General features: G+C 35.7%; 2 protein-coding genes and 1 non-coding gene across 3 annotated transcripts; 1 reads left to right on the top strand and 2 right to left on the bottom strand.

The window, feature by feature from the left end:
- Window positions 1-8498: 8498 nt before the first annotated feature.
- On the bottom strand, window positions 8499-10259 carry LOC122000801 (expansin-A4-like). The gene is made up of 3 exons (XM_042555261.1): window positions 9896-10259; window positions 9507-9819; window positions 8499-9122 (listed from the first exon to the last, which is right to left on the bottom strand). The coding sequence occupies exons 1-3, from the start codon at window positions 10041-10043 to the stop codon at window positions 8813-8815; spliced, it is 771 nt and encodes a 256-aa protein (XP_042411195.1). The 5' UTR covers window positions 10044-10259; the 3' UTR covers window positions 8499-8812.
- Window positions 10260-12064: 1805 nt separating this feature from the next.
- Window positions 12065-12145, top strand: TRNAL-CAG. Its single transcript has one exon. It is a non-coding gene; the product is annotated as a tRNA-Leu (tRNA).
- A 768-nt stretch (window positions 12146-12913) lies between these two features.
- LOC122000800 (probable E3 ubiquitin-protein ligase RHC2A) lies at window positions 12914-14475 on the bottom strand. Its single transcript, XM_042555260.1, has one exon. It carries the CDS (start codon window positions 14230-14232, stop codon window positions 13036-13038), a length of 1197 nt encoding a protein of 398 aa, XP_042411194.1. The 5' UTR covers window positions 14233-14475; the 3' UTR covers window positions 12914-13035.
- Window positions 14476-25205: the final 10730 nt, after the last annotated feature.

The following is a 25205-nucleotide window of genomic DNA, read 5'->3' as shown; positions in this document are numbered from 1 at the left end:
GTAGCAACTTATCGGCAATAGTTGCTACAACGTGTAACAACTTATCAATATTAGTTGCTACAAGTAAGGGTGATCGGATCGGGTTGGTTCGGTTATTGGGATAAAAAACTATCCAGCCCTATTAGATCAGATAATGCAATATTAGGACCCTATATCCGACCCTATATCCGGCGGATCATTTTTTTTCGGTTCGGTTCAGGTCGGTATAAGCGGGTTGGTCGATTTGACGGATTGACTGCTCACCTCTACTAGCAATATTTAAATGTGGAGTACACTCCATGAGCTGGCTACCTCTGAATACCGATGCCTCAAGACACTAATTGTTCAAGTTTCACTAAATATATCCGTTTCTAAATTTCCCTTAGCTCATAATTGTTCGCCCTACCTTAGCTCATCCAGTCTACATCAGTCATCCTGCTGGTCCCATATCTGAAGACTTCTCCATGTTGCACATGCACTTGCTCAAATCGCTGCCATAAACACCAATTCATTGCACATGCACTGCCCTCATTACTCACTGCTACTGCTGCTGCTCTTAAGTTTGGCCGAATTTGACGATCGATCGAGCGGGCACGGATCCAACTGGAGAATTTGATCAAACAGGACTCTAGTCACCCCCGGCCCCATGCATGATGCATGGCGAGGCAATTTGATCAATCGTCGATCACTGATCAACCGCAACATGCATGCACCATGGCTGTGACAGCTACCTTGCACTCACCAGCCCCTATTTCTCAACAATTTGATTCATCTAAAAAGTTTATGTTTATATATTTACCCTCCCTGTCAGATCTATCGTCACTTAGCTCGCTCAATCATTGACTTGAGTATATCAAAGTTAGACTATTCGCGATGCCTTTTCTATTCAGTCAAGCAGCTCCAATGCGGTTTCTTCTCTCATGGCTGACTTGCTTCATTTCCGAGTTCATTAATTTGTATCCAAGTCCAAAAATTATAATGTTATTTCTGAGAAGGAACTGTTTGTGTTTCTGGGCTTGAGTTGATTAACAGCTGGAGTCTGGAGACTGCAGTGTGTGAGGCCTGAGGTTGCTATCTATAAAGGCACATGGGATGGCTGTTTCTGTATGGGCTACTTCAGGATGGGTCCATCTGCCATTGTAGAGGACTGGCTATTCATGTGGGCAATGACTAATGAGACAGGTAGGTGGTGACTGGGGAACGTAGGGCTATTGACCAATGGTGCCATATCTGAACGAGGATATTGTTGTCTGATTAACTAAATCTTCCTAGCTAGCTAATAAAACGATTATAGTTTCCAAGTTTCTCATTCCGATCTATATATTAGACGTACAGGCTCTAATCCACGCATACAGTGAGATCAAATAATCGAGGTTGGAATCCAAGGGAGCATTCCTCGTCATAAAATGTCTGAACCTATATTGCATGATGGGTGTAGCTATCATTTAGTGTTATGCGCCTCCAAAAAAAACGTATGATCGATCTAAAATTATGAGATTAATTATAAACTAATGAAGAATTTTAGAAAGTTAAATGATGATTTAATCTTAGGTATTTTAAGTATGATGATTGCGAAAATAGCATTACATCCGAGTGATATCAGAATATCACACGTACAGGATGTGAAAGAGGGAAGGAGGAAATCAATATCAAAAAAATAAAAAGTAGTTTTTTCTATCAATTCAAATATGATCTATTTGTCGTAAGCAAATACAAATGGCGGTTGATTCCGTCAGAAAACTAAAGAGATAATGCGCTGGACAAGTGACTATGCGATTGACTAAGAAAGTATTGAACCGGTGGGAAAAAGGGCTCCTTCTTCTTCCTCTCTGTGCACACCAACGAGAGCAGACAAAAATGTCAACGCTAAAATCAAAGAAGGGGTCCCTGACGTAGGCTATCTGACGCTCAAGTCAGTACAGTATTTGAGCGGGAAAGTGGAGAGATGAACAGTAAATGTGTGCGTATAAGTAAGACTGCCATAAGGCATGTATTTGGTCAACGGAGAAGACATTCCTTTATATACTATCTCTCTTCATAATTATGAGATGGCAGAGAACGTCGAGTGTGAGAAGTTGTCAGGTAAGGGAAGACGTACAACCGTGAAGATGTACTGTCACCATTCGGGAAATCTTTCGTTACTCATATGTATACCTCTTTTATAATTGAAATGAGACGATTGAAGGAATATGTTACCAAAATATGTCGACTGATGGGAAGTATAAAGTCATCTTCAAAGAAGGTTCTAACGAATACTCATGTTATAATGTTAGATAAAAATGGGAGGATAAGAGGATAAGATGGACAAGTGGAACATAATAATTTTTCGACTACATAATTTATAAAACACGTAGCCTATTTATAAGATACTTACATAACTCATGATAACTCACTAATTCCATAATTCACCTCACTAACTCAACTATTCTACTCCACTAACACAATTAATGAAGATACATTGAGCATAGGCATTTTTTCTTTAACCACTACTGCCACTACTACCACTCATTGTCACCTCATCAACCCACTAACTCAATTATTAATTTTGAGTCATTTTATCAACACTCCCCCTTGATTCAAAATTATAAATACCAAGACATGATCTAAAATAAATAAACTTATCTCTCGGAAGTGATTTCGTCAAGATATCCTCTAATTGTTCATGTGTATTGCAATGTTCCAACATAATTTCATTATTGGCAATGAAGTCTGAAATGAAATGTAGACGAATATGATCAATATGTTCAGTTCTCACATGGAAAACCGAATTTTTTTGTCATTGCAATTGTCACCTTGTTATCACAACAAATAATAGTTGTATGTTTTTATTGTTGGTGAAGATCTACATGTAATTTTCAAACTCAAACTGCTTGACATGTTGCTGAAGTTGCTGCTATATATTCTACTTCTAAAGATGATAAGATTATAGTAGTTTGCTTCTTTGAACTCCATTAAATTGCTCCTGATCTAATATTAAAAACACTAGTTGAGGTGCTCTTTCGATTATCCACTAAACTTGCCTAATCACTATTAGTGAACCCGCAAAGATCAAATTTTGAAATTTTAGTATAATAAATTTCATAATCCATGGTTATAGCAACATAGTGTAAAATCCTTTTAGTTGCTCCAAGATGATGCTTCGTAGGATTTTACATAAACCTGGAAATTACACCAACAGAAAAAGTAATATCTAGTGTAGCATGAGGTAAATAAATAAAACCTCCAACCAGGTTTTTGAAATTTTTTGCATTAGCTTTTTCTGAACTATCTTCCAATTGCAATTTCACATTTATATTCATGGGTGTAGTAGCTAGATTGCAATTCAATAAGCTGAATATTTTCAAAAGATTTGTCGCATATTTTCTTTGTGAGATAAAAATTTCATCAACTCCTTGCTTCACTTCAAGACTAAGAAAATAATGCAATATTCTCATATCTGACATCTCAAATTTCTTCATCATATTAGATTTAAAATCATCCAGTCGAGAATTAAAAGAACGACTTATATAAATTATATCATCGACATAAAGACATACAATAATATATTTATCTCTAACTTGTTTCTTCACATAAAAAGTGACTTCATTTTCACTTCTTGTGAAACCATGTTATCGAAAATAACTATCAATCTTGTTATACCATACCCATGGAGCTTGTTTTAACCCATAAAGTGGGTTTCTCAATTTATACACCATCATCTCTTTGTCTTCAATTATAAATCTTCTGGTTGATCTACATAACATCTTCTTGCAAATCGTCATTCGGAAATACAAATTTAACATCAAATTGATAAACATGCCAATGCAATTATGTAATTAATGCTAGGATAATTATCACAGTTTTTAATCTAACAACTGAAGAAAAAGTTTCTTCGAAATCAATACCTTGTTGTTGCAAATACACTTTTGTAATAAGCTAAGCTTTGTGTTTCTAAATAGTTCCATCGGCATGATATTTTATTTTAAATACCCACTTGAGACCAATCATATTCTTGCCTTCAGGTAGATCCACCATCTCTCATGTTTCATTTTTATGGATTGTAATTAACTCTTCTTTCAATGCATTCCTCCATTTCTCTTTTGTTACTGCTTCTTCAAAGGTTTTAGGATCCGTAACAAAAAGAGTAAATTGACTTGACTCTTATATTTCTCTCAAAGATCTAACCTTTGCTGGAGATGCTTCATTAGAAGATTCTTGTAAAGAGGATGAACTGCTACTTCTTGAATTTGATGGTGAGGAAGTTGGTGGTCTCAAAGGAGATGATTTCAACACCTGTTGTTGTTGGAGTCTGTTCTCCATTGGGATATGAACTTGAGTCTCTTCACCTTGTGTATTCCAATTCCACCTTGAATCTTCATCAAAGTTTACATCTCTCCTTATAATTAATTTTACAGTAAGAGAATTATACAACCGATATGCTTTTGATTGATTGCAATATCCAACAAATATGCATTTTTCATATTTCTTCTCAAATTTATGACAAAATTGAGAGTTAATCAAAGCATATGCAATACATCTAAAATTTTTTAAGTGATTTACCGATGGTTTTCTACCTTGCCATACTTCATATGGTGTTTGATTGAAAACAACCTTTGTTGGAGAAATATTCAGCAAGTAGATTGATGTGACCATTGCTTCAGCCCAAAAAGGATTTGGAAGTCCTCTGATATTCAGCAAACTTCTAGCCATTTCTATAACGGTTCAATATTTTCATTCGGCAACATCATTTTGCTCTGGTGTATAAGGTGTTGTCAACTCCCTATGAATACCATGTTCTTCACAAAATTTATTAAATTCTTCAGATAAGAACTCACCTCCTTGATCTATACAAAGAGTCTTTATTAAGATACACTTCTAATTTTCCACAGACGCCTTAAATTTTATAAAATTTTCAAAAGTTTCTAACTTGTCTACTAGAAAATATACTCAACTCATTCGACTAAAATCATCTATAAACATTAAAAAATATTTACTCCCACCAGAGGATATAGTTCTTATAGGATCACATAAATCAACATGAATTAACTCAAGGCATTCTGATACTCTCCATGATTGCCTACTTGGAAAAGACTTCCTTGTTTGTTTTCTATAAATACATCCTTGACATAAACCATGAAAACTAATTTGTGGTAATCCAAAAACTATATCTTTCTGATTTAAAAGTTATATGCCTTTGATGTTGAGATGCCCATAACATCTTGGATTCATTATCTTCGCTGGCAATAAAAGCATAGTTTCCCATATTAGAGATCTTTAGTGGAAACATCTTACTTTCTATCATTTGCATGCAAACAATAAACTGTCCAAAATCTTTGTCAGAAATAACACAAAATCCGTTATCAAATACAATAGCATAGTCACTCATCATCAATTGCCCAACACTTAACAAACTATATGTCAAACTAGGAACAAAATAGACATTGTAAAGTAATTTTACTTTACCATTGCTAGTCTCTACTGTAATACTATCTTTGCCTTTGATTTGTATCTGTTTATTATCTCCAAGTCTTACTAGCATCTTCTGTAATTCATCAAACTCTTTAAATAATGACTTATTGTCAATCATGTGATTCGAACATCCACTATCCAAAAAACAAATATCGTTTTGAACTCCATTAGAATGAGAATGAACCATAAATAATTTACTTTTCTCATTTTCTTCTTTCACATAATTTGCTTCTGAGCTATTTCTGCAATTTGCCTTTATATGCCCAAATTTTTTGCAACCATAACACTAAATTGAATTTTTATTCCATTTTTGATCCCTATTGAATTGCTTCTCTTGTCCATGAAAATGGTTCCTTCCTCTACCACGTTCTCTACCATGAAAACCTCCTCTTCCATGACCTCTACCAGCGAAGTCTTTTTTTTTCTATCTCCCCTTCACTTGAGAAGCTTGAAATACATTTTCTTCATTCTTCTTGGTGGATCTATTTCGCCTTGCCTCATGAGCTTATAAAGAACACATTAGTTCATCAAAAGATAAAATCAAAAGATCTTTTGCCTCCTCGATTGCAGTTATTTAAGAGTCAAACTTCACAAAACTTTAGAAACAATAATTGTATCAGTGATCTTTTCTCTATAAGATTTCATTTGGCTGATAATTGAAATTACTTTAGATAAAAAGTCTTGTAAATTTCATTACCCTTTATAAGCAAGATCTCAAACTCACTTCTGAGAGTCTAGAGTTTTATTGCTATCACTTTGGAGGAGTCTAGGAGTTCTTTCTACAATATTTCCCATGCTTCTTTTGAAAATAAGACAATTACAATTCTTGAGAAACTTGTCTCATGTACTGCTTATTGAAGAATTAGTAGTGCTTTCGAATCTTTCTTTATGTTCTTCAATCGGCCTTCATCGACATTCTCATCGTCAAAGCCTTTTTCTACTAAATCCCAAAGATTTAAATAAAGTCTTCATTTTGATTCTCCTTTGAAAATAGGGATAAGGGGTTGAGAAACTCTCTTGATTGTCTTTGCTAATAAACTAGGGCATGTCAAATCCGGCGCTCTAATACCATTGTTAGATAAAAATGGGAGGAGGATAAGAGGACAAGAAGGACAAGTGGAACACAATAATTTTTTCGCTACATAATTTATAGAACATGTAGCCTATTTATAAGCTACTTACATAACTCATGACAACCCACCAACTCTAATTCAACTATTCTACTCTACTAACACAATTAATGAAGATACATTGAACATAGACAGTTTTCCTTTAACCACTACTGCCACTCATTGTCACATCATCAACCCACTAATTCAATTATTAATTTTAAGTCGTTTTATCAACATATCATAGAAAAATATTCTCTGACAAATGATTGTTACTTTGACATGTTGTTATAATTCTCTGACTATATTGTCTGTTGAGTATATTTCGACCGGATCTTTTAATTGACTGATTGCATAGCCGCTCTTCTCTTAAGCTGCTCGGTTATGCACTAGATGATGTTGAAAATTTACTTTGGAAGTAATATGAAGCTAAGTCCCCTAGGTCCGATCGGTTCTGTGATCGACCGACCATATACCAAGATACTTGCGTCTGAAAAATGGGGAACTGAGTCCCAAGAGATTCGATTGGTACTCTAAGTTGATCTTCCATATGAGAGAAAACTTGCCTTTGAAGTGAGAACCTGAGATATGGAAGTATGGCTAAGTTTATAAGGAGAGTTGCTTTATACTTTTATCTTCTGTACATATAAGAGACGTGCATGTTGAGTTGTATAAATCTTACCGGAGTTATTACCGACTGGCTATATGAAAGAGGACTAACATATGAGAAAGCTCATAGGGTTGACCGACAGTGGGGTTGATCGGTTATATACTGAAAGACTTATACTGAGAATGGGAAGCTTGATTCCTTTATTTCGACCGAACATATGACCGGCCGACTCTGTGGTAGGTCAGACATCCCCTAAATTCAGTCGGCTATTAAATATTGGATATATGATAGACGTCTTAATATTAGAATAGAGCAATAGGCCCCTTAATTAAGTCTGCCCGGCTCCTAAGCCGGTCTTCCTCGTACTGAAAGTCTTAACGTTGGACAAAGAGCAAAATCTTATTAAAAGTGACATATTGATTGTCATCTCTCTTTGACTTTGACTATCACATCACTTTAATTTTAACTACTACTTTATATGCTTCATATACAATCCATCCGTAACGTCCCGGGATCAAAAAAATCATATTACATGAAAAATTTATACGCACAAAACAATGATATATAAAATAAAAATAAAGCATAATACATGGTTTTTTGTTTTTTGTAAATTAGGCGACTTGTTGAGATGTAAAGTTTACAGCTATATTCTACTCACGTCAGTTTTGCTACTTAAGCCTCATTATATTAAAATTCTTAGCTCTATCCTCTTCTAATTATCAAAATTAACTCGCGTCAAGTTGTTTACATTTGGCCATAAATTATCTTGACATTATGTTCAATATAAAATACTTTTTTATTCAAATAAAAATAATAAAATTAAAATTTTATCTATATATATAATAAATTTAAACTCTGGTAAAATAAAAAACTCTTTTAAAATTTCAGTGCAATGTCACACAACTATCGGTCGCATAAATCTTTAAATTCTCCATTTAAATTTTAAAAAAATTAATAATACTTTTTTTTTAATTTAAATTTTGGCACGCTCAACCTTAAAAAAATATTTAAAAAAACATTGAAATGTATATACTAATGTATATGATCACGAGAGCATGTAGCTTGATCGAGAGACAACGATCTGTGCCGCGGCTGGCGCATTAGAATCTCTTCATTACGCAAGCTGGCTGGCCTCGAGTCGGTGGATTAGAAAAGTAATTTACAGCAGAAAAAACCATAACCATTGCGGCATGGCCCTCTCGAACAAGTACACAAATGACAAAAAAATGCTATAAAACTCGTCATTTCCACTGGGAATCAGAAAAAGGCACTTATTCACATTAATTACCCATTTTAAGAGCTGAAACTTGAGCTTAGGCCTTAGACGAAGGGTATCGAATTAGAACTTACAATGACAGTAAGACAATGATATATATATTAAGCTAGCAGCTGCGGGCTACATGAACCATTTTGATCTGCAGCCACTTCAGCTGCATGTTGCGGCTTTGCCGTAACTACCACCACCACCGGGAGTAGTTACAGACCTTATTTTTGGGGCCCAACTAAAATATAGCATATTCTTAGCTCTTGTCTTCTTCTTAGACAGAGGAATTGGCGCCGGGCGAGTAAAATTAAGACACCATATGTGGAGAGGCAAAGTTGTAGCAGCACCAAGACGGATGTAATCAAGGTGTTCGGCGAATTGGCGCAGAAAGACTAGACTAGACTAGACTCTAAAGTTCTTGCCGGTGAAAGTCTGGCCGAACTGCCAGTTGGCTGAGGCGATGTTCCAGGAGGTGGAGGTGCGTCGGTCGCTGCTGGTGACGCGGAATGAGAGAGCCTGGCCGACCAAGTCGGCGTTGGACTGCCAGTTCTGGCCCCAGTTGCGTGACATGGGCATCCATCCGGTGCGGGACCCTTTCACGCTGGCGCGGACGATGTCGCCGGCGCCGGCCACGTTGGTGATCAGCACCAGGTTGAAGTACATATGACCGTTGACGGTGAAGCGGATCCCACTGGTCTTCCGGCACGGTACCCTGCCATTGCAGACATCAGGTCAATTTCTCTTACTTTGACAATTCGTCAAACTGGTGCAAGTGCAGGAAGGAAATGCGCCAAGTCGGCTGCGCAGAGCACATGCGGCTGTCACGAGCTCGGCATCCAATGTTCACCGTGGCGTTAGAACGCGTGAATTAATGGCCGAGTGGAGCAACAGGTCACGGGTGGGAGAAAATAGGAGATTTGATGGGGACTGGGCAGTGGTCGAGAAACATGTCATGTGGTCAACAACAGGGACCATTAAGAACTACCGCATTTTTTTTTTTTGGAGGGGTCAGATTGTTTGTGTCTTTCTTAAAAACAATTTTAACCTTCAAACTAAGTAAACTGCGCAACAGAGCAACGATAAGATGTGGTATTACCGGCGGTAGGAGACGGGAACAATACCGGCGCGGTACTCGGCGATCTTGAGGAACATGGGCATGGCGAGGTCGAAGTGAGGGCGAGGCGGGTTGCACCAGCCACCATTGTCGGAGGGCAGGGCGTAATTGGGCGGGCAGAAGTTGGTGGCCGTGATGACGATGCTGCCGCCCTTGCACGACCGCGGGTCGTCCGCGCACCGGATCTCAAAGCACGCCCCGCAGCTCTGCCCGGAGTTGAACAGCGCCGTGCTCAGCGCCGTCGTCTCCACCCCGTACCCCTCGCTGTACAAGTTCCCGTACCCACACGCCCCTCCTGCACCAGCCACCTCGAACTCATTAAATAATCAAGCAATTAGAGAATGCAGGGGAAGGAGATGAAATGTGCATACCCATGGTCCCGGAGGCATCGCTACCTCCGTAGAAGGTCGCGTGGGCGGTCTGCCAGGGGCCGCCGGAGTATACGCCTGGGATGCGAGCGTCGGCGAGGAGAACGGAGCACGCGATCACCAGAGCGAGTAGCACTGCAGCCATTGCCATGAGAAGCAGGGAGAATTGAATGAGGAATGGTGAGGTAGTGGGGAGGAAGGTGGAGTACTTAAAGCAAGCAAGCGAGCGAGGTAAGTAGCAGTGAAGAGTGAGAAACAACAATGGCAGAGGAGAAATTTAATGCGCACAAAGTTAAAGTTATGCTGTGCATATCGTCGTGTAGCGAGAGCGCCGAGAGGCGAGGGCAGGAAGAAAACGAACGGAACGGGCGGGGTTGCGCCGCGGTCTGTGGGTTCGGGCCGCGTAAAATGTCGGATGATTTAAAGACTGAGGAGTTGCCATTTTCGCTCCGTTACCTGGACGGATCACATCCGCGTGGCAAAGCGGCCTCGTGTCCTTGTAAAGATCTGGGATCTAAGTAAATTTTAAATATTAAATTCGATGGTTAAAATTTTATTTATTTATTTTTTAAATAAATAAAATTTATGTTTACTAGATGAGTTGGATCCTCGAGGTTCGGAGACGATTCGAAGTGTTTCAATCTCGAGCCAAACATGTGATAGGCGATTCACTCCAATCATTTAATCTACATGTGGTTGGTTGATTCCATTGTACATTTGGTTTGCTTTTCCCCTGCAAAAATATCCTGGCGTGAATTGTTTTCTTTTTGACTTTGTTATCTGAAAAGAGTGAAGTCATTAGCAATGTCTGGGAAAAGGAGCTGAGGAGTGGTCTCTGTCATTCACCAACTTTGATTGGTCCTACCATTAACTTGTAGGGCTAGAGACCAAAAGAGATCTAGACATGAAATCCAGACGCAATAGGATCGCAACAATTGTTTCTAGTTTATTATTTTTTTTCTTCTTCTTTTTATTGGGATTACTAGTACCCTTGAAGATTTAATTACATGTCAGTCGAACATATCTAAACCCTAAAAACTGCTTAAAACAAAAATGACTCCTTTTATAATACATAAATTCCTTTCCACAGAAATTACCCCTTTTCAGGTGAATCCTTCTTCTCTTAAACAAAAATACAGTTAATATGTAGCTGCTTAAAATCTAAAACTCATTAAAATTGATATATCACTTTTGGCATATATATTTAACATTCAAGAACATTATTAATTCAAAGGACAAAAGAGATGGATTTATTATATTTACCTTCTTTTGTCTATGGCGCCATGCATGATGCAACTGGAGAACACATCACGTGTTCTTGCCCAACGTGAGATCCAGGCCCTCTCATCCCTCCGGATTCAATTTCACACAGGAATCTTGTTTACTCTTTCTTTGGTAATCTTGTGAGTTTTAAATCTTTACATATGCCAAATTCAGAACTTGTTTCAGAATGAAATGTGAATTTGTTTTAGGATTTATAATTGCTTGCACATATATGCATGCCATATTCAGAAGCAGATTATCAAACTTAAGACCGGAGCAGTTTCAGAGTATGATAGTAAATAAAGTGGTTTCAGAGTATTACAAACCTTTCTTTGTTGAAAGTGTGTAAACTTGAGCTGACCTATTAATAATCATCTATCTTTACTTGTCTCAAGTGATGAATTGCTTTGGAATCCTTCTGCATCCAAGTCAAGCCTCTGGAAGTAGATTGGGAAAGTTTTTGACTGAACGATTGATCTTTATTGTGGTTGCAATAGACATCTCGTTTCTTTAAGAGTGAGCTCAATAGCTCATACTCTTAGCAGTTAGAATTCCATGTCCATTGCCCTTAAAGAACAGTAGTGGGGCACGGGTTTAATCATTCACTTCCACCGAGCAACCACCAGTCTATGGCTAGAGCCTAAGTGGTATCAGTATGCCCATCTGATAGTTATCAGCATATCTATGTAAATTGATTTGCCTCTATGTACTTCCTTAAAACATAAAACTAGGCTTAAGTAGTATCTAAAGCATCAGTACTCGATAGAAGAGAGGCAAGATCATCAAAAATTATCCACCAGTTTCTATCAATAACATTCATTATCGACGGGAGGTGAAAAAAAAAACCAATAAGAGGAGGAGTTAGGTTGTAATTGCACTTAATTTAAAAATAATAGAAATAAACAACATGTCAAGATGGCCGAGTTGGTCTAAGGCGCTAGTTTCAGGTACTAGTCCGAAAGGGCATGGGTTCGAATCCCATTCTTGACAACGAAATTTTTTGTTATGCTTCAAACTTCGTGTGCTCAAGCAGCTATACTTTTGCACTGATTTAGTTAAATCAAAACACTGCTGGACTAGTTTTTATTCGTTTTATTGCACATGATGTATTGTTTACAAAATAGAATCATTAGTTCTACATCCTCAACTTTTTTTTTTGTAATCGGAGATCATTTTGTGGATTTGGCGCAACTAGGAATCTCATAATAAACCTGATTTATAAAGATTGAAGTGGTTTGTCGAGCAAAGTGATACAAAATTGATCAGCGCGTAGTAGGAATTAGGAAGACAACACAGCTTCAAATGAACCAACAAATCCTATCGATTTAGTAGAAAACAAAGCCGCAAACAAAGGGATCTTAGAATAGTCAACCGCCATGAATAAGTAAGTCCTTTGGAGCGAGGTCAAGGAGCTAGATAGAACCTTATAAAAATTATCCATATAGAATAAATAGTAGGCCAGCTTCACGAATTAAGAACACAGTGACCAAAGAAAGACAAGCTGCTGAAATATAGACCTTAAGGTAAGAGAACGATCAAGCTTCTAGACAAACTCAACGGATTGGAGAACAGACATACGTTTAATTTCATCAATAAAGATAGTTAAATCTTAATTTCAGTTGCAGTATATTCATAAAATGCAATCGATTGTGAATTTTCAACCCATTTATGATTCAGTTACTTGGATTATCACAATTAAGGTGTAGAATTATCAAGCCACTGCAAAATGAATCAAAGTGGGCACCAGGAACAAAAGAATTGAGCCTTGCAAAGTGTTCGATCTTCCATTGCAGAAGTTATACACGATTCTTTCGAACAAATTGAAGAACATGTTTATACAATCAAAACGAATCTGAAAAATTAAACTCCCGACTTCTGCATCATGCAATCACGTTGGCATTTGCTTCCGAATTGGAGTTTCTACTTCTCGAGCGCCTCCTGAAAATTGAGCTCCTTCCTTGGCTGTGAGGGAATGAAGATTGAGGTTCTAAGCTCGGCCGTGAAGAGGAAGATGATCGTGAAAACCCAAAGAACGAGAAGAAACTGCGAACTGCTCGATGAATTCCACCGTTCTCCCTCGACCTGGTCGGCGTTCCAGGCCATGATACTCTTCTCGGGGCTCCACTGTTGTCGAATCCCCCATCCATCTCAGTGTAAACTGAGGGAAGCTGCACTTCCCCTGCTCTCCTTCCCCCTGAGAACCTTCCCACCGCGAAGCCCCCACCTGGGAGCCTCCATATCGTGAGTCCCAAAGTCTCCTCTTCGCTTCCGGCTGCAGCGGTCGTCTCATCCTCTTCCGCCATTGCCGTATCGTGTCCCCGCACATCTGGCGGCATCTCATGGCGGCATACAGGGCATGAGTTCCGTAGCGATAGCCATGGAAAGATGCAATCTTTATGGTAGATGTGTTTGCAAGGCATCTCCCGGGCCTCCTCCCCGAGCTCGAAGGAATCCATGCAGATGGCGCAATGACACTCTTTTCCGATGTGCTCGTCGACGATCTCAACCGTGGGCATCGACTCGATGGCGACCTTCGACGCCGGAGGGTTGTCACACTCCCTCCCGCTACCGACGCCATTGATATCGATCTGTGCAAGCTGGTCGAGAAGGCGGTCGAAGCCGGAGCCCATCAGGAAATCCGAGATGCTTTCCGGCAACGGTCGGAGGCCAGATCCGGTGCCGTCTTCGTAGTAGAGCTCGAAACTAGTGCTGGAGTTGCGGGCGCCGCTGCGAGATGGGCTGCGGAGGGCGATGACGGGGTTGAAGGGAGAACGGTCGCGGACCGACGTGCGGCGGTGGCGGCGGTGTCTGAGGCCCGAAGACTGGCGAGGGAACCCGCCAGCGGCGGATCCATCACTCCCGTCCGAGGGAGAGCCAGGCGACGAGAGGACAAGGCGGCGGCGGCGGCGGCGGCGGCTCTCTGCAGGAGAGTGAAATCGTCGAGACGGCGAGTCGACCTCCTCGAGGAAGCCGCCGTCGCAGTCGGGGCAGACGATGGCATCCTGCGGCCACACGTAAACGAACCGCCTACAGCAGTAGCACCAGTAGGAAGACGGCGTCGCCATGGCAGAAGGCATAAAACAAGCAAAAGATCCGAGTTTTCCCCAAAAAAGAACCCCGAAAACCCAATCTTTCGGCGAAATACCGCTAATCAAACAATCTGCCAACTCACAAATCTCAACTTTCCAAATTCAAACACAAAAGACACCAATTCTCGATCCGGCACTTCGACGGGGGAGTCCAACGCCCGCAGTCGGATGGGTAACGGAGGAGGCGGAAAACGTTTGTGACCTAGCAATCGCAGATGAGAATCGTGGTTATATGATGGGCTCAGCGAAGCATCGATGGGGCTAGACGATGACGTGGGATCATATGGATGCCTCCGCCCACTGTAATCGCCATTACCATAAATACACGTGTGACAGCATATTCGTTCCAACTTTTGACGCACGGCAGGTTGGGTTACATTGACCGCGCCACTGGGTCAAATTAAAGGTATCGACCAATCGGAGCAGGTACACCCAAGTAGTTGTAGACCCCACGTTTATCCCTATCCCACTGCGTTGCCCCAATGAGAAAGAAGGTAATCTTCTGGGATATCGGCTGTGCTTCTCCGCAGCCGGCAAGGGCTTCCGTCAAGATAAAATTCATTTTGAAAACACAAATAAATCCCATAAATCAGGGTACTAGAAAACACAGATTTTGGTGTGCGGTCTCGTTGTTGTGACTCACGAGCAAGAAGAAAGAAACAAAGAAGCGGTCAGATAACTAATTGATTGACTACCCCAGTGGAATATTTTACTTCTTTCCGGGAAACTGCACGGGGCTTTCTTGAGGCGGAAAGCCCTCAACTTTGGACACGATCAGTATCATTTTAAAGCTGCGTTCTCACTTTTGCTCTTCGTTTGTCCAATGCCCTTTTGGAAATAATTATCAAACAAGAATTTGTTTGTCCTCGATAATTGCAGGGTCGAAGTGCAACCAACGAAACATGGACATAATTTTGTGCTTAAATTGATTGTTTGAATGGATGATAAGGCACGCTTTAAAATCTCCTCGAGTGCTTGCTTTAGTTGTATGCCTGGGGATGCCATTGGGGCCATGGAAATTGTGGTCCTGATGCCCATGACCCAGAGATGGAATTCCAGCTCACAAGTTATTCCAAATTCCATTCAAAAATATCCTTAAAAAACTGTCGAATGATATTTAAGTCGTTACAAAAAATACTTTCAAATAATGACTGAATTAGCGATGAAATTTAATCGGTCATTAATTTTGCCACTATTCATATTTAGCATATTTACATAGTGATAGAATCATTGAGTTAGCGATGGAAACTTAATTCCGTCACTATTTTAGTGATCTTATTAGGGCTTTGATATATAATTTTTCTTCCCGGCCACTCTTCCTCTCTTATTGACCTCCTCTCTGATCTCCAATGTGCTCCTCCAATATTTGGCACACACATCCTCTCCTCTCCAATCTCTGACATGCATCCCGTTGATACACTCCCCTTCCTCTCTCTTCTCATCCTCTCGCCCACGATTTGATCGTGCCTTGGCTGCGGCCTCCTGCCAAGGTCGTGAGGTCGGGCGCGACCTCGGTTAGGGCAAGCTTGGCCAGCCACGAGCAGGTTGACCGCAAGTTCAACCTCGGGCTCAAAGGGAAGTCGCCAGTCCGACCGTGACATCATTCCTGGCCAAGCGGCCGTGCAACCCTGGTATTTGATTGTTAACTTCATAATGTGCAATCCTGGTATTTGATTGTTAACTTCGTAATGTTGTTTACTTGTATGTGCAAATTCTCTATTTGGAGTGTTCTTAAATTTTTTTGAGACAACTTTAGTTGTGCACCGACTTTAGGTATACGATCAATAGTTATTTTTTGATAACATTGGATTTTAATAATTTAATTAAGTTAAGTTTAAGTTTTAACTATATACTTATTTAATTTGACACGTTTATTAATGTTGTAAATTTATTTTTTAAAAAATTATAATGTATATAAATAAATCTTAGATGTGCAATAGGTTAGTAAATGGATTTATCATTAATGAATATTTTGATAGAGTTAAATATTTTTTTAACTTGGTTAAGCAATCATTTAAATTGTATGAATGGTGGTAAGTTACGTTGTTTGTGTAATCATTGCAAATATAGAAATTAATACAACTTTCCATGATGTGAATCATCTAAGTAAAAATAGTTTTAATCCAATTTACTACAACTAGTACGGTGATAGAGAGCCTTATTTGATTGAGCCAATTGAACATTTTATTACTTCGTCATTTGACTTTATTGTTTGAGAGAAATCATCATCTAATGACAATGAAATACAATTAATAGTTTACAATGCAATGAATGCACTTGATCATTCGAATATAGATGAAATACCAACATTTGATTTCCAAAAACTATATGGCATGTTAAATGCTAGTGAAAGAGAAGTTTAGAAAGACATTTCTTTTGATTATTCCCAATTATCATTTATTACAAAGCTATTGAACATCAAAGTAGAATATTTTTTAGAATGATGTTACGATAACATATGTCAATTAATGTCAGAGTTGCTCCTTGTTGATAACATAGTTATTGTTAGCTTATACAGTACAAAGAAATTAGCTAAGGGTTTAGATTTGCCTGTAGAAAGAATTGATTGTTATATAAATAACTGTATGATCTTCTGAAATGAAGATAGTGAACTTATTAGATACAGAATGTGTATTCGTTCTTGTTATATGCAGCGTATTCACATATTAGAAAAGAAGAAGAAGAATTTAATTAGTATGAAAAGTTATGTATTACTTCCTATTAACTGTTAGACTTTAATGCTTGTATATATCTGACGCAACAACAAGTAACATGAGGTGACATCATGAGCATATACATGAAGGCCCACGCAGTTGGTTTATGCAAGGGTATTATTGTCAGTAGGCCTAGGGTCAATTTCCAGCGGATGTGAAATGCCCTGCTACTTGCCTCAACCCTCCTTTCATGCGCTATTATTGTTGGATGAAACCTCTCGTGATTTATCTCCCTTCCAGACAGTGGGGGTTCACTATGGAGGAGTGACTGAGGTAACAGTTTCACTTTTTTGTTGCCAATGAGCATGTACTCAAAATCGATATAATGTGTCATCCTTTTGACAATAAGCATGTACACAAAGCAAATATACTGTATCATTCTTCTAACTCCCATGTATGAAAACATTTTGATACAAAATTTCTATCTTGCAATTGTTGGGCTTGTTACGGTTCAATGAATTAATCATGAACCGTCGGTTAACTAGTAGTTCAACTATTTTTATTTATTTATTTATAGATGATTTTTTAATAAATTAAAAAGAATTATGTTGCGAGGGGCATTGAAGCCTATCTTCTATATGTGAAAGCCAAGTATCCTAGCTAACTTGACTACAACAAATTAATATTCTTATGTATTAGTTAATTATTTAATAACTAACTATACTTTTCTTTTACTGTATAAAGAGAAGAGTAAAAGAGTAAATAATTTTTTTTTAATGGTTGAGATTAGTTAATATTTTTGTTATGACTAGGATTTAGTATCTATTATTCTCAAAATTCTATAAATGAGGGGTTAATTTCATTATTTCCACACCATCTTTGTTAACAATCAAACGAAATATAACTAATGACTCATTAATAATGTCACTTCATAAGATAATTTCGTAAGGTAAAATGATAAAAAGGTAATAGAATTACATGACTTTGATTCACTTATACGTTAAGAGGATATGCAAATAACTTAAATAAGTATAAGTTTTTTTTAAATGAATTTATTATATTTTTTAAATAATATAATAATTTTGAACCACGGTGAATCATGATAAACTATGCACGAACTACGAATCGATGGTTTCAAATCATGAACCGTGACCATCTTAGATAGTTAAAGGTCGACCCCCCAGGAATCGTCGAACTAGTGATTTTACACCATTGAATCGTCGATTCCGAACTATAATTAGGTCTATCTTTATGGCCTTGGTTCCCAAGAATGATTTGGATTCACAAGAGCCTCAAAACTTAAACACTACTACTACTAATAAGTAACCCATAATAATAACAACAGTTCTCATGAGATAAGTCAACTTTCAACTTAGTTTTTTTTTTATTTACCACTAAAAATAACATGTAAAATAATGTTGTTTATTTTGATATTATATGTAATTTTAATTGTATTATATTTTTTTCAGAAATAATGTAGATACAAGTCAACAGTTGAAAACTTGAATTTGAGACTATATTCTTCAACCATAAACAAATATTCAAATTCGTATTATGGTTTTTTTTTTAAAAAAAACATATTAAACTTGCATTTATTAGTTTGTATATTTTTCTAATAAGTAATTTTATTTTGTGTACATCCATGTTATCGAACTAATATGTAGCTTAATTTTAAACTTATTGTATTGTGCTTGCTGCAGGATGAGATAGTGAGAACGAATTGAAGAAAAAAAGTGATGAGTGTAAATGGATTAACGGCAAAACAATTGACGACCAAGTATTTCCGTCACTAATCAATATTCGCTAAACGTATTTAGAGATTGATTCGTGATGAAAATTTTGATCGCTAATCATTGTATTTTTTATAATAAGTGTTGTAGTGGAGAAGTCTCTATATGTCGTCTCAATATTGCCTCTGGAGGAGACTCACCACATCATACTTGAGTCATGTAGTTTGACTGATCTAACAGAGATGAGAACGCTGTATTATAAGTCTGGACGCTACTCAAATGTTTTAAGTTTGTTGAGATGAGCATTGCATCCTTATGGGTGTAATCAAGTCGAATCGAATCGAATTTTTGAATGTTTGAATTTGGTTCGTTTATAATCAAGTCGGACTCGAGTTTTATTTAACGAATATATTCATGGCTCACGAGCTTATTTGAATTTTTATCGAACTTAAACAAACTTAATAAATATAAATTATAAATTTAAATATTTATTAAAAATTAAATTATATATTTAGAGAAAATTATAATATTCGTATTAAAATTTATAATTTTATTCTAAAAAATAAATTTAATATATTTGTCTATGATTTTCATAAGTAGAATGTAAAATCTATAAATTCAATATCAAAACTATTATTTTTTTATTTAAAAGTTTATTTATGAACTTACTGATGAATATATTCACGAGCTGACGAATCGAGTATTGTGAAATTTGAACTTAATTTGTTTATTTTAACGAGTCTCATTAAATTAGCTCAAAGGAATTTTTATCGAATCGAACTTTGAATAATACACGGATCATTTAATTCATTTACACTCCAATCCATCCTATCGTAACCCTTAACAAAACAGCAAAACAGATATCTATTGGGCATAACGGTAAATTAGAGAAAAATCTCCAATGGTAATCATAACTTTGCATGCAATCCCCATGCCCAAAAAACTTTGTTTCCATTCCCTGCATGCAAAGTATTACTTGTTTCAACTCCCTCATGCAAATATTGATACCTAAATTACCCCTAAGATTTTTTAGGTACAAAAAGTCCAAAATTGAGTACAAAAAGTCTGAAAAATAGTATAATTCTTCTTAAAGTCAGTACTTTATATTAAAAATCGAGTATATTTTCTATCAAAATTGTCCTTCTTATTTTTTAGGTATAAAAAGTCTAAAAATAAGTATAATTCCTGTTAAATTTAGCACTTTACACTATAATCCAGTACTCTATACTAGGATCGAGTATATTTTCTATCGAAATTAACCCATATTTTTTAGGTACAAAAAGTAAAAAATTGAGTACAAAAAGTCCGAAAATGAGTATAATTCTTCTTAAAGTCAGTACTTTATATTAAAAATCGAGTATATTTTCTATTAAATTCAGCACATTAAACTAAAATCGAGTATATTTTGAGGTGAAAAAAGAATCGTACTCAATTTGATAGAAAATATACTAGATTCTAATTTAATATACTGAATTTAAGAGGATTTATACTGATTTTTAGACTTTTGTACCTAAAAATATCATGGGCAATTAGGTAAATATGTTTGATTGGGGAGTGAAAAAAAAAATTTTCATGAATGAAGACTGCATGCAAAGTCATGTTTGCCAATGGGGAGTGCATGCAAATTTACCCTTCGCATAATTGGATCCATAAGGATCCAGGCTGTCTGTTGACAGGACAAACTCTTGATAACTAGTTGGCATCAGTTGTTAAGCATACTGCACATAAGACTTAGCTCAGTGGCATCTATAAAATGAAGTTAGACTTTTGATTGTTTTTTTTAAAAATATTTTTTATTAAGCCTATAAAATGGATATTTGGATTCATTGATTTTTCCACCATTTCTTGGAACAGGGACAACCTCTAGTATCAATAAATTTTCTTCGTGTATCAGCTGCCGTCTCATGGTTGAAGTATTCATATATTCTTCGTTTATCCTTGACGCTTTCCTTTTTCAACTTTTTTAAACAACACTTCAATATAATATTATTAAATATAACCAGGGAAACCAATGATTAAACAAGCGATCCTAAGATACAGATTTGTTAAATTCAGAATTTAACAATAAAAAAACGGCAAATTAAATAGAGATGAAAAAGGCTATATATAAAAAAAAAATCCAATATTTGGACTTTAGAAAACCAAACTAAATAAAGCTCGTTAGAGGTCGACAAATCTTTATAAGCAGCCAATCAAAACTCAATATATGGTCTAGAAAGCAGTCAAATAAAAAAAGTTCAATTTAGATGGTTAATCCCACTCAAAAGCGCAATAGATGGTCTGGAATGCAGTCGACTAAAATTCAGTTTGGGATGGTAGGTCGACACCCAATTTAAGCATGCAGCCCGAATAACTTTGTACCATTTAAATTTCTCCTTCAATTCTATATCAATTATTGACTGCAAAAATGATGAAATCGTCACTTGGACGATCCTTCCAGGCAAAGCCAATTAACGTGTAATGGAGTCAAGATTCTTGAATATTAAATTATATATTTTTAAAAAAATTATAATATTTTTATTAAAATTTATAATTTTATTCTAATAAATAAATTTAATATGTTTATCTATATTTTTCATAAATAGAGTGTAAAATCTAAAAATTTAATATCAAAATTATTATTATTTTATTTAAAAATTGATTTATAAGTTTAATGAATATGTTCACGAACTAACAAGCCAAGTATTGTGAAGTTTGAGCTTGACTTGTTTATCTTAACATGCCTTATTAAACGAGCTCAAATGAGCTTTTATCGAATCGAGTTTCGAATAGCTTATGAGTGGCTTGGTTCATTTACACCCCTAGAGTCAGTCCTGGTTTATTAAAGGCTCGGGGTAAAATTATACTTGATGTTCTAATTTTATCTTCTGAACACTACTTCTTTCAAAAAAAAAAAAAACTTTTGCATCATCCATCATAGAATATATACACCTATAAAAAAAATACGAAGGTAACTCATTTAAAATGTCTTCATGATACACTTTTAAAGACAAAATCATTAATAATAACTTGATATTCAATATTTTTCAAAATATTCTTTTTAATACATAAAATTACTAATCTATGTAACCTATCTTGAGTTATTGTGGTTCATAAGTAAGATTTTATTAATTTAATTTTGAAAAACTTTTTTCGAAGATGTTGTTATGGGTATTGTCAATAATATCCTATAAGCAATCATTATATTTGAAAACATATCCATTATTTTTAAAAACTCTAATATTTGAATAGAAGACTATTTTTTATTTGTTTCAAAAGCTTCCGTAACATTATTTTTAAAACTTGTAGTTCTAAAAATATATATTTTTCATAAATATCATAAGTATTTTTAAGATTCACACGAGAACTCATCAATTCATCATCCAATGAAACTAATTTGTAACATCATCTAAGAACCCAAATATATATTCAAAATATTGTAACTATTCAAATCTACTTTTCAATTGTCCAAGAGCAATATCAACCACTATGATAAAATAATCTATTCGAAAAGATTCTTCCGACGATTGATTTTCCCTTTCAATGTTAGCAATCTCATGAAAATGTCTCTTTTTACAAATTTTATGTTTCGTAGGAAATATAGTCTCAATTTTCATATCATATGCTATTTTTTTTTTGCATCAACCATAGCAGAAGTAAAATCATTTTCTCTATATTTTTCAAAAAACGAAACTAAACCAAACAATTTTTTTATAGCAACATCAAGATGCATATCCTCAGACGGTAATTTTTTGCTAACTAAGTTAATCTTATACAAAATATCATGCAAAATACAAAGCTTAATATAAATTCAAAACTTTAAAGTTCACCCAATGCTAAAGTTTCAGCATCTCTACTTAATTTGCTACCTTCACTTATTTCTTCTAATTTGAACAAACATTTTCTGATTTAGAAAGTTTGAGATAGTATTACTTTGACTATTTCAATATAATTTTCTCATCTTGTAGTTACAATGATTTTAAAGTAAATCCATCAATATATTGAAGTAAAATATTTCATCTTTTTGTTAAATTAGAGAACACGATGTACATACCTTGACATGCTCAAAAAAAAAAAAAAAAAATTTCTTTAGCAGAAGAATTTGTCATATCACAAACAACTAAGTTAAGAGAATGTGAATCACATTGCATGTAAAATACTATAGAATTAATGTCAAGCAATCTCCTTTGCACATCTTGATTTTTATCTTTCATATTAGATCCATTATCATAACCTCGTCCTCCTACATTATCAATATCTAGTTCTAAAAATTATAAAATAACTTGAAATTCATTGAAAAGACCTAAAGCAGTTGTATCTTCTACATTTATAAATTCTAAGAAGTACTCTTTTATTTTAATTAGAATGTCTGAAACATCTACACATTTTAATATAAGAGTCATTTGTTCTTTGTGACTTGCATCTGGTGTACAATCAATAATTACTGAAAAATATTTTACCTCTTTTACTTTTTTAATTATTGCATTCTTGACTTTGGAGGCTAGAATAGATATTAACTCGTTTTTAATTTTATGACTAAGATAATGATAATGAATCTTTTTATCTTGAATGCATGAGTCTAAAATGCTCTTGCATTATTGGATCAAAATATGCAATCATTTCAAGTAGACCCCAAAATTATCATTATCATCTTCATAAATTTTGTCATGTACGTACCATGAAATGCAAAATTATGTATAGCAAGACATTTGACGACAACAACTATTCTTAACATAACGTGTTTCCAATATTTTGTGTCATTTTTAATTTGTTCTTGCATTTCCTTATCAATTGTCATTGTTTTTCTTAATCTCATTTGTAGTTAAATAAAAGTTCTCAGATTAGTGAGGTGTTTAACATTATTTTCATGTTGTTTAAGTTTGTCACATAAATGTTTCCAGTCATTAACTCCTCTTGCTAAATTACTTTTTGTGTGTATTACTTTAAACAACTTGCAACAAATACAAAATACTTTGTCTAACTCTTTCGAATATACTAACGATTTTCGATCACGAGTCTCACTATTTGGTAATATTTGAACATAGTAAGTATGAGAAAAGTGTCTAGATTCTTTATCTAAAGAAAACTTAAGAATATCTCAGCTTTTAGGACCTCTTTCCGCAAGTAAATCTCTCATTTTTGTATCAAGATTATCCCAAACTCCTGGATCAAATATGTTCAAATCATATCGAGGTGTCAAACATTGATATTCGTTTGTATATTTATCATTACAACAATTATTAATATCTTTAGTTTTGTCAATTATAGCCCCCAAGACGTAGCGCAGACGGTGGGCTCATGGTATCTCTGACGTAATGGCCAGGGGTCGATTCTCAGGAACTGACGACCTGGGGTTTACCCTGCCATGCGCCTATAACCTGTGTACCTGCATGAACCTCCCTCCATATCCGTGGGGCCGACACTAGGGGGGCCCAAAAGTAGCGGATCTACCTTTTTTTTTTAGTTTTGTCAATTATAGTTTCATCCAAATCATTAAAATCTGTATTATTTTCATTCTCATTTTCTATAAATTTTTCATTCTCATCACTTTCATTTCACACTAATTTTTCATTTTCATCATTCTTGTTTTCAATAAAATCTTCATTTGCATTTGATTCATTAGTTAAAATCTGAATTAAGTTTTCTGTTATGTTATGTGATTCTTTAATAAAATATTTGTTCAATGAACGTCTTAAGCTTCAAGCTATCCTTTTTTTTTTGTCTTTTCTGGTATTCAGAAAGTTGTTTCATGATGATAGATATTATAAACAATAAGCAATAAGCAAAGAACATTAAAACCTGATATGAAGAATTTTTCTTCAATTCAAAATCCACTTATATAAGGTATCCTGCAAGTTTATAAAAAAAAACACAACAATTCAATTGTTTACATAGAAGAATATTAAGGTAAATAAATATTTAAAGTCATCTATCACAATAGGCTTAGTGGAACCTCCAAACTTCCTAGGTACAAATTAATGATGAAGATAAATTACTGTAAAAACTTGACACAATACTCAAAGTAGAATTAAAAGAGGTGGAAAGCCTCAAATATATGAATCAGCAAATAGTTTATGCAAGATGTCTTGTGAAAAGAAATAAAATATGTTCAAGATAAAAATAATAATAATTACGTTGACATACATTAGTTAACTATGACAAATGATAAGCTTTCTAATAGTATATCACATTGCAGACTGATAAGTGATAACACAGGTTGAGGATTAAGACTACCCATTTCTTATTCAATTTAATCAGTAAAAAAATCAACCACTGATCATCTTTACAGTACTGACAAATCTGAACATCATGGACAACCTGTCATCCATGAATAAGAGGAATGATCCCAGATTTGGTTAATTTTGTCTTTTATTCACTTAACCTTTTAGTTCCTTTATTATTTGCAACAACTATCTACAACTATTTAAAGAACCATTGATCTCAATCAAATACATCAGTAATAGGAAAAGGCGAAAAGCTCACCCTTGCTTGCACTGATCAAGAAGAATCAACAGCGGAAGGAGAGAATCGGCAAGGCGACAAGGAAATCCAAGAGCTTTGACCTAATTGGGTTGTAGATGGTGTTAGGAAAGAAGAG

Source organism: Zingiber officinale, chromosome 7A, assembly GCF_018446385.1.
Source record: "Zingiber officinale cultivar Zhangliang chromosome 7A, Zo_v1.1, whole genome shotgun sequence".
Lineage (NCBI taxonomy): Eukaryota > Viridiplantae > Streptophyta > Magnoliopsida > Zingiberales > Zingiberaceae > Zingiber > Zingiber officinale.
This window is presented reverse-complemented; position numbering and strand designations above follow the sequence as displayed.